This window comes from Oncorhynchus nerka, linkage group LG2 (assembly GCF_034236695.1).
Source record: "Oncorhynchus nerka isolate Pitt River linkage group LG2, Oner_Uvic_2.0, whole genome shotgun sequence".
In the NCBI taxonomy this organism is placed as follows: domain Eukaryota; kingdom Metazoa; phylum Chordata; class Actinopteri; order Salmoniformes; family Salmonidae; genus Oncorhynchus; species Oncorhynchus nerka.
The window spans coordinates 20,846,511-20,861,408 of record NC_088397.1 but is presented as its reverse complement, the minus strand read 5'-3'; the positions used below and the strand labels follow the sequence as shown (position 1 = coordinate 20,861,408).

The window sequence follows — 14,898 nt, the reverse complement described above, 5'->3', positions numbered from 1 at the left end:
TACTACAATAACAACCTACAGCCAGGACAATATGCACTAGACTATGTACTACTCTAGTACTACAATAACAACCTACAGCCAGGACAATATACACTAGACTATGTACTACTCTAGTACTACAATAACAACCTACAGCCAGGACAATATACACTAGACTATGTACTACTCTAGTACTACAATAACAACCTACAGCCAGGACAATATACAGTAGACTATATATTACTCTAGTACTACAATAACAACCTACAGCCAGGACAATATACAGTAGACTATGTACTACTCTAGTACTACAATAACAACCTACAGCCAGGACAATATACAGTAGACTATGTACTACTCTAGTACTACAATAACAACCTACAGCCAGGACAATATACACTAGACTATGTACTACTCTAGTACTAGAATAACAACCTACAGCCAGGACAATATACACTAGACTATGTACTACTCTAGTACTACAATAACAACCTACAGCCAGGACAATATACACTAGACTATGTACTACTCTAGTACTACAATAACAACCTACAGCCAGGACAATATACACTAGACTATGTACTACTCTAGTACTACAATAACAACCTACAGCCAGGACAATATACAGTAGACTATGTATTACTCTAGTACTACAATAACAATGGGGAAATCTGAAATGGAACCCTATTCCCTATAGTACTTTGGGCCAAAACACTCCCACAGTGCACTAGTATAGGAAAGGGCTGCTGTTTCAGATACAGCTAGTACCTCCAGACTGATCAAACAAAACCTCCCTCACTGTGTACTGCTATCGTACTACTATTTACTACTATTTACTATGTATTTCTTCTGATATGGATCATTCTTTTATTGTGAATGCTATTTTTATATTTTTCTGTCTTGACATTTATAGTGTATTCTGTGTGTACTTCTGTATTCTAGTCTATTAATAGTGTCTTTATTATTGAACTGGATGTGCCGTCACGTTATTGTTGAAAAGAAAATGTAGCAGGTCTTTGTATTGTAATGTGTCTGCTATTGGAGCCATCTGGAAAATGTCTATCATTGTTTTTTAGTCCAGAATATGAAGAAGACATACATTTTGTATATTTCCCTGTGTATCGAGTATTTATCAGTCAGTTTCATATTATATTGTCTGTAATATAGTTTCACAGTGTGAACAGTATTCAAATATATTGATATCAAGTTTTATACAATGTATTTATTGGTTTGGTTTCTGCCAAATCATAGCCAGCCACACTCTGCATGCAAGCTTGTACCTTCATCACAAATCAATAGGTAAACCAATCAATCAATTCATCAAGCAACCACACCATGTCGTCTGGTACATCTCAGATAACATTATTATCTCTGTTTTAAACTGTCCATCCCATGTCGTCATCTCTATCTCATCATCTCAAGTCATTTATACTCTACTTACATCTAGTAATCTATTGATCTCTACTCATCTCCTCATTAGACTCACAATGACACTGTGCAACTCATAAACACATTTCACTATTTTATTATTATTTTTAATTCTAAGATGGCTGTTTCACTGTTTGAGTCAAGCCCAGCCATTGTTTTAATGCTGATGCTTGTGAATTTGGTTGAGTCAGTGATGTTGAATCTTCTGATGTAGCATTAACTCTAACTCTGATTAGTGTTGTTATTGATCGTAATACTCCTCATCAGGTCTGATCAGTATCATTGGTAACGATATCCATCATCACGGCATATTGCTTAACATGAATGTAATAATGGGTTCTATTGGGGATCGAAGGGAAGGTGAAACCTGTCGTCAACAGAATAAACCTTCCATTCCCAGAGACTCTCTGGTGTCTGTGTGTTCCATTACCCTGCTCTACAGTGTACACTAGGGGAAAGAGAAAGGGTGGGGTCTGGGATGAGAGAGGGAGGAGGGAGAGAAGGGAGACTGGAGAGGATAGGTTGAATGAAGGGAAAGAGAGAGGGGAGAGGGAGGTGGAGAGAGAAGGTGGGGTTAGGGGGTGAGAGAGAGAGAGAGGAGCAAGAGAGTGAGAGATTACAGATCTCTCACTGGAACCAGGGAGTGTGATGGTCTTGGGTTAGCTGGGTTTGTTTATGGGTCATATCCACACACCATAGATTACCATAGATTACCTCTGCTTTTTTATGCATTGGAAATAGTAACAACTGTTTCAAACAAAAAACACCTGGGTTAAGTCTGTGAAATACTTTTGATTAATTCATGTGTGGTTGATTTTGTTTACCAAGCATGGAGTTTGTACCTAAATAACTATTCCATTGTATCCAGCATAGTAATCTGCTGCTGAAGTATAATGAACGTTGATATTTTGACCCAGCAGGTCTTGCTTAGAGTCCCACAGTAAACCAAATCACACAGCTGCTCCTCCTCAGTCAGCCCTGTAATAGACAAATTATGCCATCTGTTGGCCAATGCATGAACTACAACTCTATGGAATTTGTATTTTCTGAACTACATGAACTGATTGTGAAACAGGAAAGAAGCAGCATTCATTGTTTAGTTGCAAAGGTTTGCGAGTCAGCCATCCGATACTAGAACATAATAAATCAATGTGTATCAATGTGTGTCAACAAAGCAAGGGTATGGTTTCACAGTTATTTTGGTCAAATTTCGGTCGAGAACTTTAAGAGAATGTTATAACCACCCTTTTACGAACCAATCAATTCGCGATGCTAGGTGTAAGTGCCCGCCCATTTCGGGTTTTTCCAAGTACCTGGACCAATCAACGAACGCCTCGGTGTATTCAGCCATTTTGTATGAAAATCAAGGAATTCTGCCGCCGCTCCAGAGACCTGTGGATTATATCGAACGATGGAAGGGTGAGTGAAAAAGATGTAGTTTCATGTCGAAAAGAAACGGAAATAATCTAACCGTAGTTTGACTATTTTTATATACAGTTATGTTGTTATGCAATATGTTTAGTAGTAGTTTAACGTTTAGTTTGAGACGAGATGATGTTTGAGACTTTCAACAAGGCTAGCTAGTTAGCATTGTCTGCGCGTGAGCGTGTCCGGAAGAGATGCGAACTTGTTGAAGTTAAGACTTTTAATAAGGGTTGTTTTTTTTAAAACTTATTATATTGCAAATAACATAAAAAAACGCTAGTTGCAGTTTTTTTTCCATGTAGACAAAAGTAACCACCTTTAACGTATTACCAAATGTAGTTTGAAAAAAACGCCCATCTTGAATCAACGTGTCTTTGTAACGTTAGCTAGTTTCCGCATTCCATATGTGCGCTCGTGTTTGTGGAAGGCGAATGTTGTGTGTTCGGGATTAGGGTAAATTCTTCCAATTCTATGGCTATTAGCTGCTCAGGGGACATTTCAATTCAACGAAGTGAACTAACGCAACTTTTCTTGAGTCAATGCAGTTTCTAGCTAGCTATGAACTTCCATAAAGTTAGTAACTAAACTTCCTCTATCCTCCATTTCCTTGTCTCCTCTCTTCCCCCCCTTTGTCTCAACAGACACAAGTTAGATGCTGATCTGTATCCTATGGGACCTGGCTACGTCACAGACATAGAGTAAGTCTCCTGATAAGATTTTTGCATTTACAATCAATGTAAAATGTTGATTAAGTGATTTACCGATTGGTTGATCTTTTAGGGAAATGCATCCTGCCGTCTTTGGAGTAACTCAGATGAGTAACCCTCCTTTTCTCTCTCTCCCCAGTGTCTCAGTGGGTACCAAGGTAGGCATCTTTTCATTCACAATTTAATTCCTTGTTTTTTCTCTGTCTTTACCCCTGTCTTCTGTGCTAAAACGTTGGTTAAAGTCTCCTCTCTGGCTGTGTCTCTTGAGTGCTGTTAGCATGAGTGTCTTTGTCTCTGGCTGGAACAGTAGCTGTATTGTAGAGAGATGGAGTGAGGCTGCTGGGCCACTCCAGACATGAGCACCATTGACTGACTGACACAGAGCGGCTTCATTAACTGTAGTCTGGCCGAGCAAGACCATCTGTCTGACAGACTGCTCCTCTCCAGCCATAACTCTGTTAATACATTTACCCAGGTCGTATTTGTTGGTGTATGTAGCAAAACATTTTGGAACAGAAAATGGAAACAAGTTTGTTATTGAGCATGTTCATGTTTTCTTCCAGTTAGTGCTTAGTGAATACAACCCAGCTAGGCCTGTCTCTGTCTCCATGATGTATGTGGTTATGATCATTGTGAATGTTCCTTTCTCTTCCAGAGGGGATCTGATGAACTCTTCTCCTCCTACATCATGACCCCAGGTGTGTGTGTAGCTGATGGTTAATCATAATGTTCTCTGTTCTCTAGTAGCTAATGGTACTGTGTCTGTTAATCAGAATGTTGTTCTCTAACAGACACATTACTATTAGCTACTAGAGAACAGCATAGAACATTCTGATTAACAGACACATTACCATTAGCTACTAGAGAACAGCATAGAACATTCTGATTAACAGACACATAACCATTAGATACTAGAGAACAGCATAGAACATTCTGATTAACCTGCCTAGGACCCCGCAACAGCCAGGGAATGTGCAGGGCTCCAAATTCGAAACAACACAAATCTCATAATTACAATTCCTCAAGCATACAATAATTTTAAAGATACAATTCTCGTTAATCCAGCCACAGTGTCTGATTTCAAAAAGGATTTACAGCGAAAGCACCACAAACGATTGTTGGGTCACCACCAAGCCACAGAAAAAGACAGCAATTTTTCCAGCCAAGGAGAAAAGTCACAAAAAGCAGAAATAGAGATCAAATGTATCACTAACCTTTGATCTTCATCAGATGACACTCATAGGACTTCATGTTACACAATACGTTTTGTTTGATAAAGTTCATATTTATATATATATATATATATTTAATTTTTTAAATTTGAGTTTACATTGGCGCGTTGCATTCAGCAGTTCTAAAACATGCAGTGATATTGCAGAGAGCCACATAAATTTACAGAAACATTCATAATAAAGATACGACTATTATACATGGAACTTTAGATAAACTTCTCACCGCTGTGTCAGATTTTTAAAGAAAGCAAACCATGCAATAATCTGAGTACAGCCTTTAGACAACAAAGCAGCCAAAAAGATTCCCACCATATTGGGTAGTCAACATCACTCAGAAATAGCATTTTAAATATTCGCTTACCTTTGACGATCTTCATCAGAATGCACTCCCCGGAATCCCAGTTCCACCATAAATGTTTGATTTGTTCGATAATGTCCATCAGTTATGTCCAAATATCTTCTTTTGTTAGGGCGTGATAAACAAATCCAAAAGTGTGTTCAGGTCGTGCCGGACGTCGGACGAAAACTTTAAAAAGTTCCGTAGAAACATGCCAAACTAAGTATGGAATCAATCTTTAGGATGTTTTTAACATAAAACTTAATGTTCCGACCGGACAATTCCTTTGTCTGTACAAATGAAGTGGAACCTTTCACGTGAGCGCCCAGACTGAGGCTGGCACTCAAATAGCCCTTATGAGCCCCTCCTTTAGAGTAGAATCCCCAAAACAGGTTCTAAATACTGTAGACATCTAGTGGAAGCCGTGGGAAGTGAAACCAATATCACCCTGTATCTTCAATGGGGGCTGAGTTGAAAAACCACAAATCTCAGATTTCCCACTTCCTGGTTTGGATTTTTTTCTCGGGTTTTTGCCTGCCATATGAGTTCTGTTATACTCGCAGACATCATTCAAACAGTTTTAGAAACTTCGGTGTTTTCTATCCAAATTTACTAATTATATGCATATTCTAGCTTTTACGGCTGAGTAGCAGGCAGCTTAATTTGGGCATGTTTTTCATCCAAGCTTCCAAATATCGCCCCCTACCCAAAATAAGTTAACAGACACATTACCATTAGCTACTAGAGAACAGCACAGAACATTCTGATTAACAGACACATTACCATTAGCTACTAATCAGAATGTTCTGTTGTTCTCTAGTAGTTAATGGTGCTAAGAGTAAGAAGTTAAATTTAAAAGTTGTCTGTTTGTAGCCAACGGTAATGACAGTAAGAAGTTCAAAGGTGAGATGCGGAGCCCCAGCGCTCCATCGCGTGTCATCCACCTGCGCCAGCTGCCCGGGGACATCCAGGATTCTGAGGTCATCAGCATGGGAATGCCCTTTGGGAAGGTCACCAACCTTCTGATGATGAAGGGAAAGAACCAGGTACGCGAGCACACTACAGATCCTTTACCCTAAAGGTGTTCTCACACACACACTACAGATCCTCTACCCTAAAGGTGTTCTCTCACACACACTACAGATCCTTTACCCTAAAGGTGTTCTCACACACACACTACAGATCCTTTACCCTAAAGGGGTTCACACACACTACAGATCCTTTACCCTAAAGGTGTTCTCACACACACTACAGATCCTTTACCCTAAAGGTGTTCTCACACACACTACAGATCCTTTACCCTAAAGGTGTTCTCACACACACTACAGATCCTTTACCCTAAAGGTGTTCTCACACACACTACAGATCCTCTACCCTAAAGGTGTTCTCACACACACTACAGATCCTCTACCCTAAAGGTGGTCTCACACTCACTACTGATTCTCTACCCTAAAGGTGTTCACACACACTACAGATCCTCTACCCTAAAGGTGTTCACACACACATTACAGATCCTTTACCCTAAAGGGGTTCACACACCCGGCTGATCTTATGTGTGTGTGTAGGCATTCCTGGAGATGAACACTGTGGACCAGGCTCAGACCATGGTGAACTACTACGCTACGGTCACCCCCCTCATCAGACAGCAGCCTGTATTCATGCAGTATAGCAACCACAAGGAACTCAAGACCGACAACTCACCTAACCAAGTAGTAAGAGGACACTTCCCCCATTGACCCATACCAATATGAGACTCACTAACTTGTATGTCTGTAGCACATTTGTCAAATAATTTTCTTTGTCATATGCAGAGGTTACAGCATAGTGCCCACAGTACAATGTAATAACAGTGTATGTTTGTGTGTCCCCTCCCTAGAGAGTCCAGGCAGCACTGCAGGCGGTGAATGCTGTCCAGGGTGGCACCATGTTGGGCTCTACCATGTCTGGTATGGGGGGTGTAATGGGTGCTACCATGTCAATTGGAGGGGGAGAGATGGGAGCCAGAGGCATGGCCACCCAGAGCCCTGTCCTTAGAGTCATAGTAGAAAACCTCTTCTACCCCGTCACACTGGAAGTCCTGCACCAGGTACGCACACTCCTCCAGTGTTTCTTCGTCGTGAGGGTGTTCAGATGGTTTTCTTTTGCTTGTTGTCAAAATGTCTGCAGAAGGGATGTAACCTGTGTGTGTTCTCCCCTGTAGATCTTCTCCAAGTATGGGTCTGTTCTGAAGATCATCACCTTCACTAAGAACAACCAGTTCCAGGCTCTGGTCCAATACGCTGACCCCATGACGGCACAGCACACCAAAATGGTACGTACACCCCCCCCCCCCCCTCTAATAAACCTCTGATTTTTCCATCTCTCTCTCTCTGCTGTCTCCAGATGGTCAGAACATCAATAATAGATGCTGTAAATGGACTTGCCTGAACTTCCACACCCCTAATCCCTCTGTCTCTGCAGTCTCTAGACGGTCAGAACATCTATAACGGTTGCTGTACTCTAAGGGTGAGTTTCTCCAAGCTGACCAGCCTCAACGTGAAGTTTAACAACGATAAGAGCCGTGACTACACCAGACCTGACCTTTCTACTGGAGAGCATCACAACCCTCAGCCTGGAATGGACCAGCACGCGATGGCTGCTGCCGCCTTCGGTAACACACACACGTTAGACCGGTGTTTCGCAAACTTTTTTTGTGCCAGGAGCTAGCATGTAGCTACCAGGGTGCTCTTCTGGAGACTGTCAAACTGACACTGAAATTAGATTCATATTATTTTTCCATTCCCTCTCCCTCCCCCACCTTCTATCTCTTTCCAGGGTCTCCAGGTCTGATCTCAGCGTCTCCGTATGGACACGGATTCCCCCAGGCCTTCACTCTACAGCAGGCAGCAGGTACATCCTCACATTAACCTCTCTGGGATATGTGGGACGGTAGCCTCCCACTTTGCTAAAAGCCAGAGAAAATGCAGAGCGCCAAATTCAAATAAATTCCTATAAAAATCAAACTTTTGTGAAACCACACGCGTAAGATACCAAATTAAAGCTACACGTGTTGTGAATCCATCCAACATGTCAGATTTTTAAAAAGGCTTTTCGGTGAGGATAGCACCATAGTAAACAAAAGAGAGAACATTTCAACCCTGCAGGCTCGCCACAAAACGCAGAAATAAAAATATAAATCATGCCCTACCTTTGACGAGCTTCTTCTGTTGGCACTCAAATATTTCCCATCACAAATGGTCCTTTTGTTCGATTAATTCCATCCATATATATCCAAAATGTCCATTTATTTGGAGCGTTTGATCCAGAAAAACACCGGTTCCGTCCTGCGCAACGTGGCGACAAAATATCTCAAAAGTTGCCTGTAAACTTTGCCAAAACATTTCAAACTACTTGTATTGCCAACTTTAGGTATTTTTTAAAGTAAATAATCGATAAAATTGAGAGGTGTTCTGTGTTCAATACAGGAAGAAAACAAACTCAAGCATGCTTTCTGGTGTTGCGCCTCTCAAACAGTACACATGAAGTGACACTCGTTCAAGATGGCCGTACTTATTCATTACACAAAGGAATAATCTCAACCAATTTCTAAAGACTGGTGACATTTTATTTTACCTTTTATTTAGTCAGTTAACAGTTAAGAACAAATTCTTATTTTCAATGACTGCCTAGGAACAGTGGGTTTAACTGCCTGTTCGGGTGGCAGAAAGACAGATTTGTACCTTGTCAGCTCGGGGGTTTGAACTTGCAACCTTCCGGTTACTAGTCCACCGCTCTAACCACTAGGCTACCCTGCCGCCCCAGTGGAAGCGGTGGGAATCTGGTGGGAATCTGGTGGGAATCTGGTGGGAATCTGGTGAGAATCTGGTGGGAATCTGGGATCCCAGTGAACTCATTTTCACTGGGAAATCTGAATGGTTTGTCCACGGGGTTTCGCCTGCTACATAAGTTCTGTTATACTCAGACATGATTTAAACAGTTTTAGAAACTTCAGAGTGTTTCCCATCCAAATGTACTAATAATATGCATATCTTATCTTCTGGGGATGAGAAGCAGGCATTTGAAATTGGGCACGCTTTTCATCCAAAATTCCAGTCAGCTGGTTCACTCTACCTGTAGCCTACTACAACCCTGTTCTTACTCCATTTATTACATAGCTTTTGCTACATTGTCAAATCATCAGTCGGTCTACTCCAGCTGCACAGGTTGGCCCCGGTGCTTGAGATAATGTGTGTGTTTCTTTGTGTGCGTCTAGGTTTGTCTATGCCCGGTGCCTTGGCGTCATTCGGTATGGGTCCAGGGGGCATGGCCGCTAGTCGTCTCGGCCTGCAAGCCCTCGGCGGTGGAGGAGGACAAGCTGGCGTCCTATTGGTCAGCAACCTCAACCCAGAGGTCAGGACTGTTACTACCCACACACTCTTTCTCTCACCCACAAGCACACCAGTATACATTCTTTTTCTATCGTACAAGCACACCAGAGTAAACTTTTCCTCTGAGCCCTTTAAATGGGTGTGTCTCCACAGTTTAGAACTAACAGTCTTCTGTTATCTTCCATTTCATGGCTTCCTTTTTGTCTATTCTTGAGTTGCTGGAGACACAATAATCCTTATATAGAGACACCCCCCATGTTATTGTACTGTATTATCTGACCTGTACTGTTGCATTGTTAATCTCTCTTTTCTCCTCCTAATGTTGCCATAGTGACCGTGTTTTAATTTAGACACTATTCTGTGTTTACTGACCTTGTTTTTTTTCTTCTTTACCTCCTTTTCTTTCTTTTATTCTCTCTCCTTCCCCATCTCATCCTGCTCTTTGCCCTTTATAAAAACTCACTCCTATGCCAACTTTTTCTTCTCATCATTCTCCCTCTATCTCTCCCTCTCTTTCTCCTCCATGTGATCCTCCCGTGGACCTCTTGGCTGCTGACTGCTGGACTCCATCCCTCCATCCCTGACTCCACTCTCCTCCTCCACTTTACCCCTGTCCCCTCCCTCTTTCTCTCTCCCCCTCCCTGGTTCCTCTACCTCCCCCTGCTGTTTATAAAGAGCGTTACACCAAACTGCCTCTTTATTCTCTTTGGTATGTTATCAGCCTTTCGTTTCCCTTTATGACTTTAGATTTTACATTTACCTACTGTTACCAATAATATTATATCATCACTGTACCTACCTCATTCAGTCTTCATTTACCCTTATATTGACCTAAATATATACTTTTTATTATTTTATCATTCTTTAATCTGTTTCACTTAATATATTTATTTAATTACCAACTGGTACTGAATCTAACTGTTACCTGGGCTGGTTTTCATGTTGTGGTCTGTCTGTCTCTGAATCAGAAATCCAAGCTCTCCTTTACATTAATCAGTCGTTTCATTTCAATGGCCAGAAACTGAGTAGTGTGGTGGTATAGAACTTGTTGTCTGGGCATTACAGTAGTCTAGTCTGTCTGCTGTTGATCAAGACGATCACATTACAACAGTGACATTACAACTAAGTCTCTTTCTTCATGAAAAATGCATCTGGTTTGTAGTGTGTGCTGTGTTTTAACCTGTGTGTGTTCTCCAGGTGTGTATGGCGACGTGATGAGAGTGAAGATTCTGTTCAATAAGAAGGACAACGCTCTGGTCCAGATGGCTGATGGCACACAGGCTCAGCTAGGTACTGTGTGTATGTGACTGTGTGTTGTTGTGTGCATTGCAGTAGTTAGTGTGTGTGCTCTGGTGTTTGACGGGCTTGTCTTCTCCTCAGCGATGAGCCACCTGAACGGGGTGCGTCTTCATGGCCGGTCTCTACGTGTCTCCATGTCTAAACACACCACCGTACAGCTGCCCAGAGAAGGTATGTACACACACTACCATGTCTTAACACACAGCTGCCCAGAGACGGTATGTACACACACTACCATGTCTAAACACACAGCTGCCCAGAGACGGTATGTACACACACTACCATGTCTAAACACACAGCTGCCCAGAGACGGTATGTACACACACTACCATGTCTAAACACACAGCTGCCCAGAGACGGTATGTACACACACTACCATGTAGACACACAGCTGCCCAGAGACGGTATGTACACACACTACCATGTCTAAACACACAGCTGCCCAGGGAAGGTATGGGCCGTCTTAACATCCACTACTGTTGTGTCATGACATGTTCTACTCTATCCTATTCAAGGCCATGAGGACCAGGGGTTGACTAAGGACTATGCCACCTCTCCTCTCCACCGTTTTAAGAAGCCTGGCTCCAAAAACTACAACAACATCTACCCTCCCTCTGGCACACTGCACCTCTCCAACATACCGTACGTACACACACACACACACACACACACACACACAACATCCCCTTTATGTTTGGTTGTCCTATTGCTTTCTCCTAATGCTTTCTCTTTCTCTCTCTAGTCCTGCAGTAGGGGAGGAGGATCTGAAGGCACTGTTCAGCAGTTCAGGAGCTTCAGTCACGGCCTTCAAGTTCTTCCAGTAAGTCTCAACATCCAACTACACTTTTATGACATCACTACCTAATCATCAAATCAAACTTTATTTGTCACATGCGCCGAATACAACAAGTGTAGACCTTACCGTGAAATGCTTACTTACAAGCCCTTAACCCAACAGTGCAGTTCAAGAAGAGTTAAGAAAATCTTTATCAAGTAGACTAAAACACAATAACAAGGTTACAGGGGGCACCAGTACCGAGTCAGTGTGCGGGGGTACAGGTTAGTTGAGGTAATTGATGTGCTTTACCTAATGATGTAATAGTCTTTGTGGCATCACTACCCGACAATGTAAAGGTCTTTACGATGTCACTACCCAATGGTGGAATGGTCTTTATTGCATCACTACCTGACGATGTTCTAGTCTTTATGGCATCACTACCTGACGATGTTCTAGTCTTTATGGCATCACTACCTGATGTAATGGGGAATCCTCTTTCCTGGTGTGTATAGGAAGGACCGTAAGATGGCTCTGATCCAGATGAGCTCAGTGGAGGAAGCTGTTGAGTGTCTCATCGAGTTCCACAACCATGACCTGGGAGATAACCACCACCTCAGAGTGTCTTTCTCCAAATCTACCATCTAACACAATCACTCACACACAGCTGTAACTACAGAGTATAGACCAAACCTGTTCATCAGAATGCCTTCCACGTCGTTTATGTCAAGTCTTGTTCTACACGAGACACTTAATCATTCCTTTATACTTGTTTAAGTTTTATCATTATTTTTACACAATTATTTACATTTACTATGGATATAATCGGTTCATATTTTATTTTAGTAGTTCGACTTCTATGGAAGAAAACTCACAGAACTCTCCAAGATGCACATCTAGTATTTCTGTTTCTACACTCTGCAGAATGCACATCTAGTCTTTCTGTTTCTAGATTACAATGTTTTTTTCATTTGATATACTTAAAAAAAAAAAAGATTCCATTGATTAATGTTTTCTGTTTCTACTGTCTGTCCTTGGGATCTTCACCACTAGTCATATTGCTCTAACAAAATGCCTTTCCGCAACAGTCTAGTGCCTTAACCAGACCAGCCGGCTAGCCTTTCCATGCTATTACATTGATTTTATACGATTGGACTCTTTAAAAAAAAAAATATATATATATATATTTCTTTGAACATCAATAATTTGATTTGAAATATATGGCTGTGGTCTTCGCTTTTTGATTTCTAGATGTACACTATGCATTCCATTGTATTTTTGTAACATTAGTAGTTCTATACTCTTATCATTTTCTATACCGTGTACTGTTTGATATCTACCGTCACTGTGCCTCAAGTCTTAATTCTTGCTCCAGAGGTGCCACTTAAAATCATGCAGCATTTAGTCTTTAGTGCCTACTTCACCCCTAATATTTTACAGATACACACATGCAATTCTCCAATTTTATTTCATACAGCCTTAGGTGTTTAGTGCCTACAACACAAACGTATTTATTACCTTTGTTCTGGCACTGACTATATATGGCTTTTGCTATAGATTATTTTGTAGCATAAACAGTTTCATGTAGCTGTTGATGTTATTGAGGACCAAAGTACCTACCACCCCTGCTACTTAAACGATCCTTGTAAGTTTAAAAGACAACGTTCTAAACTCTTTTCTCCCATTGGTTTGATTCTATGGTCCAAATCGCCTTTAGGGATTTGATTTTGTTTTCGTTTTATACCTAATCAGTCGATTTAGATTTACTAGATTTAAAATATCTTAATTTTGAGTGAGTTATACCTTGAATTTGTGATATTTGGTTTCTTGACCCATTTCTGATTAATTACAGTTAAATTCCTCTGTTGGTAGAGTACTTTAAGCATGAATATATACTGTATGTTGACCTAGTTGGTGATATCACAGTGGATAGCTGTGAGGTAGTTCTGTGTTCCTCTCCTGGTAACGGTTGTTGCTTTTATTTTCCTTTATAGGTTTTATTGGGGTCAGGGGTCAACAGGATGTGATGTCATGAAGCAGGGGGAGGGTTTTTGTCTGTCTATATTTAGTGTTTTTGTACCACAGTGATTTGGATTGTACCACAGATTCCATTTCATTCCAACATGTATATTTTGATATATAGTTAACAAACGTTGATTCCAACATGTATATTTTGATATAAAGGTAATGCCAGCTTTCTCTGGAGGGCTGTAAAGATGAGTTTTGTATCACAAAGAAATTAAACTTAATGGAACACAGCCTTGTGTTTTTGATGTTTGCTGATTTCCAAATGGCCCCCTAGTCTCAAGGCACTACCCCGGCCCCTACTCCCTATCGGCACACTTGTAGATTTGAAAAGATTTGAGAGGTTTAAGCAAGGTTCTTTGCCTTCTGATAGGCTTGGGAATGACCCTCTCACTGGTCAGTCCCTGTATGGCCACTTGGTGGAGCCAGAGCCATGTATACAGTATACATCACTATCCAGGAAGATAATATGGCACTAGGTGGAGCCATCTCTTACTGACTTTGTCCCCACTGATACAGAGGTGACTTTACCTTGTGATTATTTCTCTGACTGTCCCTGCTGCTACGAAGATGACAACCTGGTGATGATCTCCCTGACTGTCCCCACTGCTACAAAGGTGACTTTTTCACCAATTAGATAGGATTAAATGCATAGAAATAGAACAGTAGTTCAAGTCAATGATTTGCCTGTTCTATTCATTTTATTTCTATGCATTTAATCTAATCTGATAACCGAAATCCAGATAGTTAACTTTAGAAAAACTGGACCCTGGTAATTATCTCTGACATTTTCTTGTACTTTTACTCCGAGGACATTGCTTTGGTGCCTAAAATACACTAAAATAACACATCCTAGATCTGAATGAAATATTCTTATTAAATACTTTTTTCTTTACATAGTTGAATGTGCTGACAAAATTATCAATGGAAATCAAATTTATCAACCCATGGAGGTCTGGATTTGGAGTCACACTCAAAATTAAAGTGTAAAACCACACTACAGGCTGATCCAATTTTGATGTAATGTCCTTAAAACAAGTCAAAATGAGGCTCAGTAGTGTGTGTGTGGCCTCCACGTGCCTGTATGACCTCCCTACAACGCCTGGGCATGCTCCTGATGAGGTGGCGGATGGTCTCCTGAGGGATCTCCCAGACCTGGACTAAAGCATCCGTCAACTCCTGGACAGTCTGTGGTGCAGATGTGCTCAATTGGATTCAGGTCTGGGGAACGGGCGGGCCAGTCCATAGCATCAATGCCTTCCTCTTGCAGGAACTGCTGACACACTCCAGCACCATGAGGTCTAGCATTGTCTTGCATTAGGAG

At 41.3% G+C, this 14,898-nt stretch overlaps 1 protein-coding gene across 2 annotated transcripts; it reads left to right on the top strand.

Moving 5' to 3' along the window:
- Nucleotides 1–2,737: 2,737 nt before the first annotated feature.
- LOC115125838 (polypyrimidine tract-binding protein 1-like) lies at nt 2,738–13,807 on the top strand. 2 transcript variants are annotated; one of them, XM_029655405.2, is made up of 17 exons: nt 2,738–2,826; nt 3,474–3,530; nt 3,679–3,697; nt 4,195–4,237; nt 5,982–6,154; nt 6,674–6,820; nt 6,985–7,194; nt 7,309–7,419; nt 7,569–7,758; nt 7,923–7,997; nt 9,361–9,497; nt 10,151–10,184; nt 10,673–10,765; nt 10,856–10,945; nt 11,290–11,416; nt 11,517–11,594; nt 12,065–13,807. In XM_029655405.2, the coding sequence occupies exons 1-17, from the start codon at nt 2,819–2,821 to the stop codon at nt 12,195–12,197; spliced, it is 1,725 nt and encodes a 574-aa protein (XP_029511265.1). In that variant the 5' UTR covers nt 2,738–2,818; the 3' UTR covers nt 12,198–13,807. The 2 variants fall into 2 exon arrangements, with proteins under 2 accessions (XP_029511265.1, XP_029511264.1); XM_029655404.2 differs by having other exon boundaries at nt 2,743–2,826; nt 3,613–3,697.
- The last annotated feature ends 1,091 nt before the right edge of the window (nt 13,808–14,898 follow it).

What these genes read in the sequence shown, in the direction of transcription:
- LOC115125838 (XM_029655404.2), top strand. An exon ending in CGGCACAGCACACCAAAATG is followed by an intron (nt 7,420 to 7,568) that starts GTACGTACACCC and finishes CTGTCTCTGCAG; the next exon opens with TCTCTAGACGGTCAGAACAT. An exon ending in CTGCCTCTTTATTCTCTTTG is followed by an intron (nt 10,185 to 10,672) that starts GTATGTTATCAG and finishes TGTGTTCTCCAG; the next exon opens with GTGTGTATGGCGACGTGATG.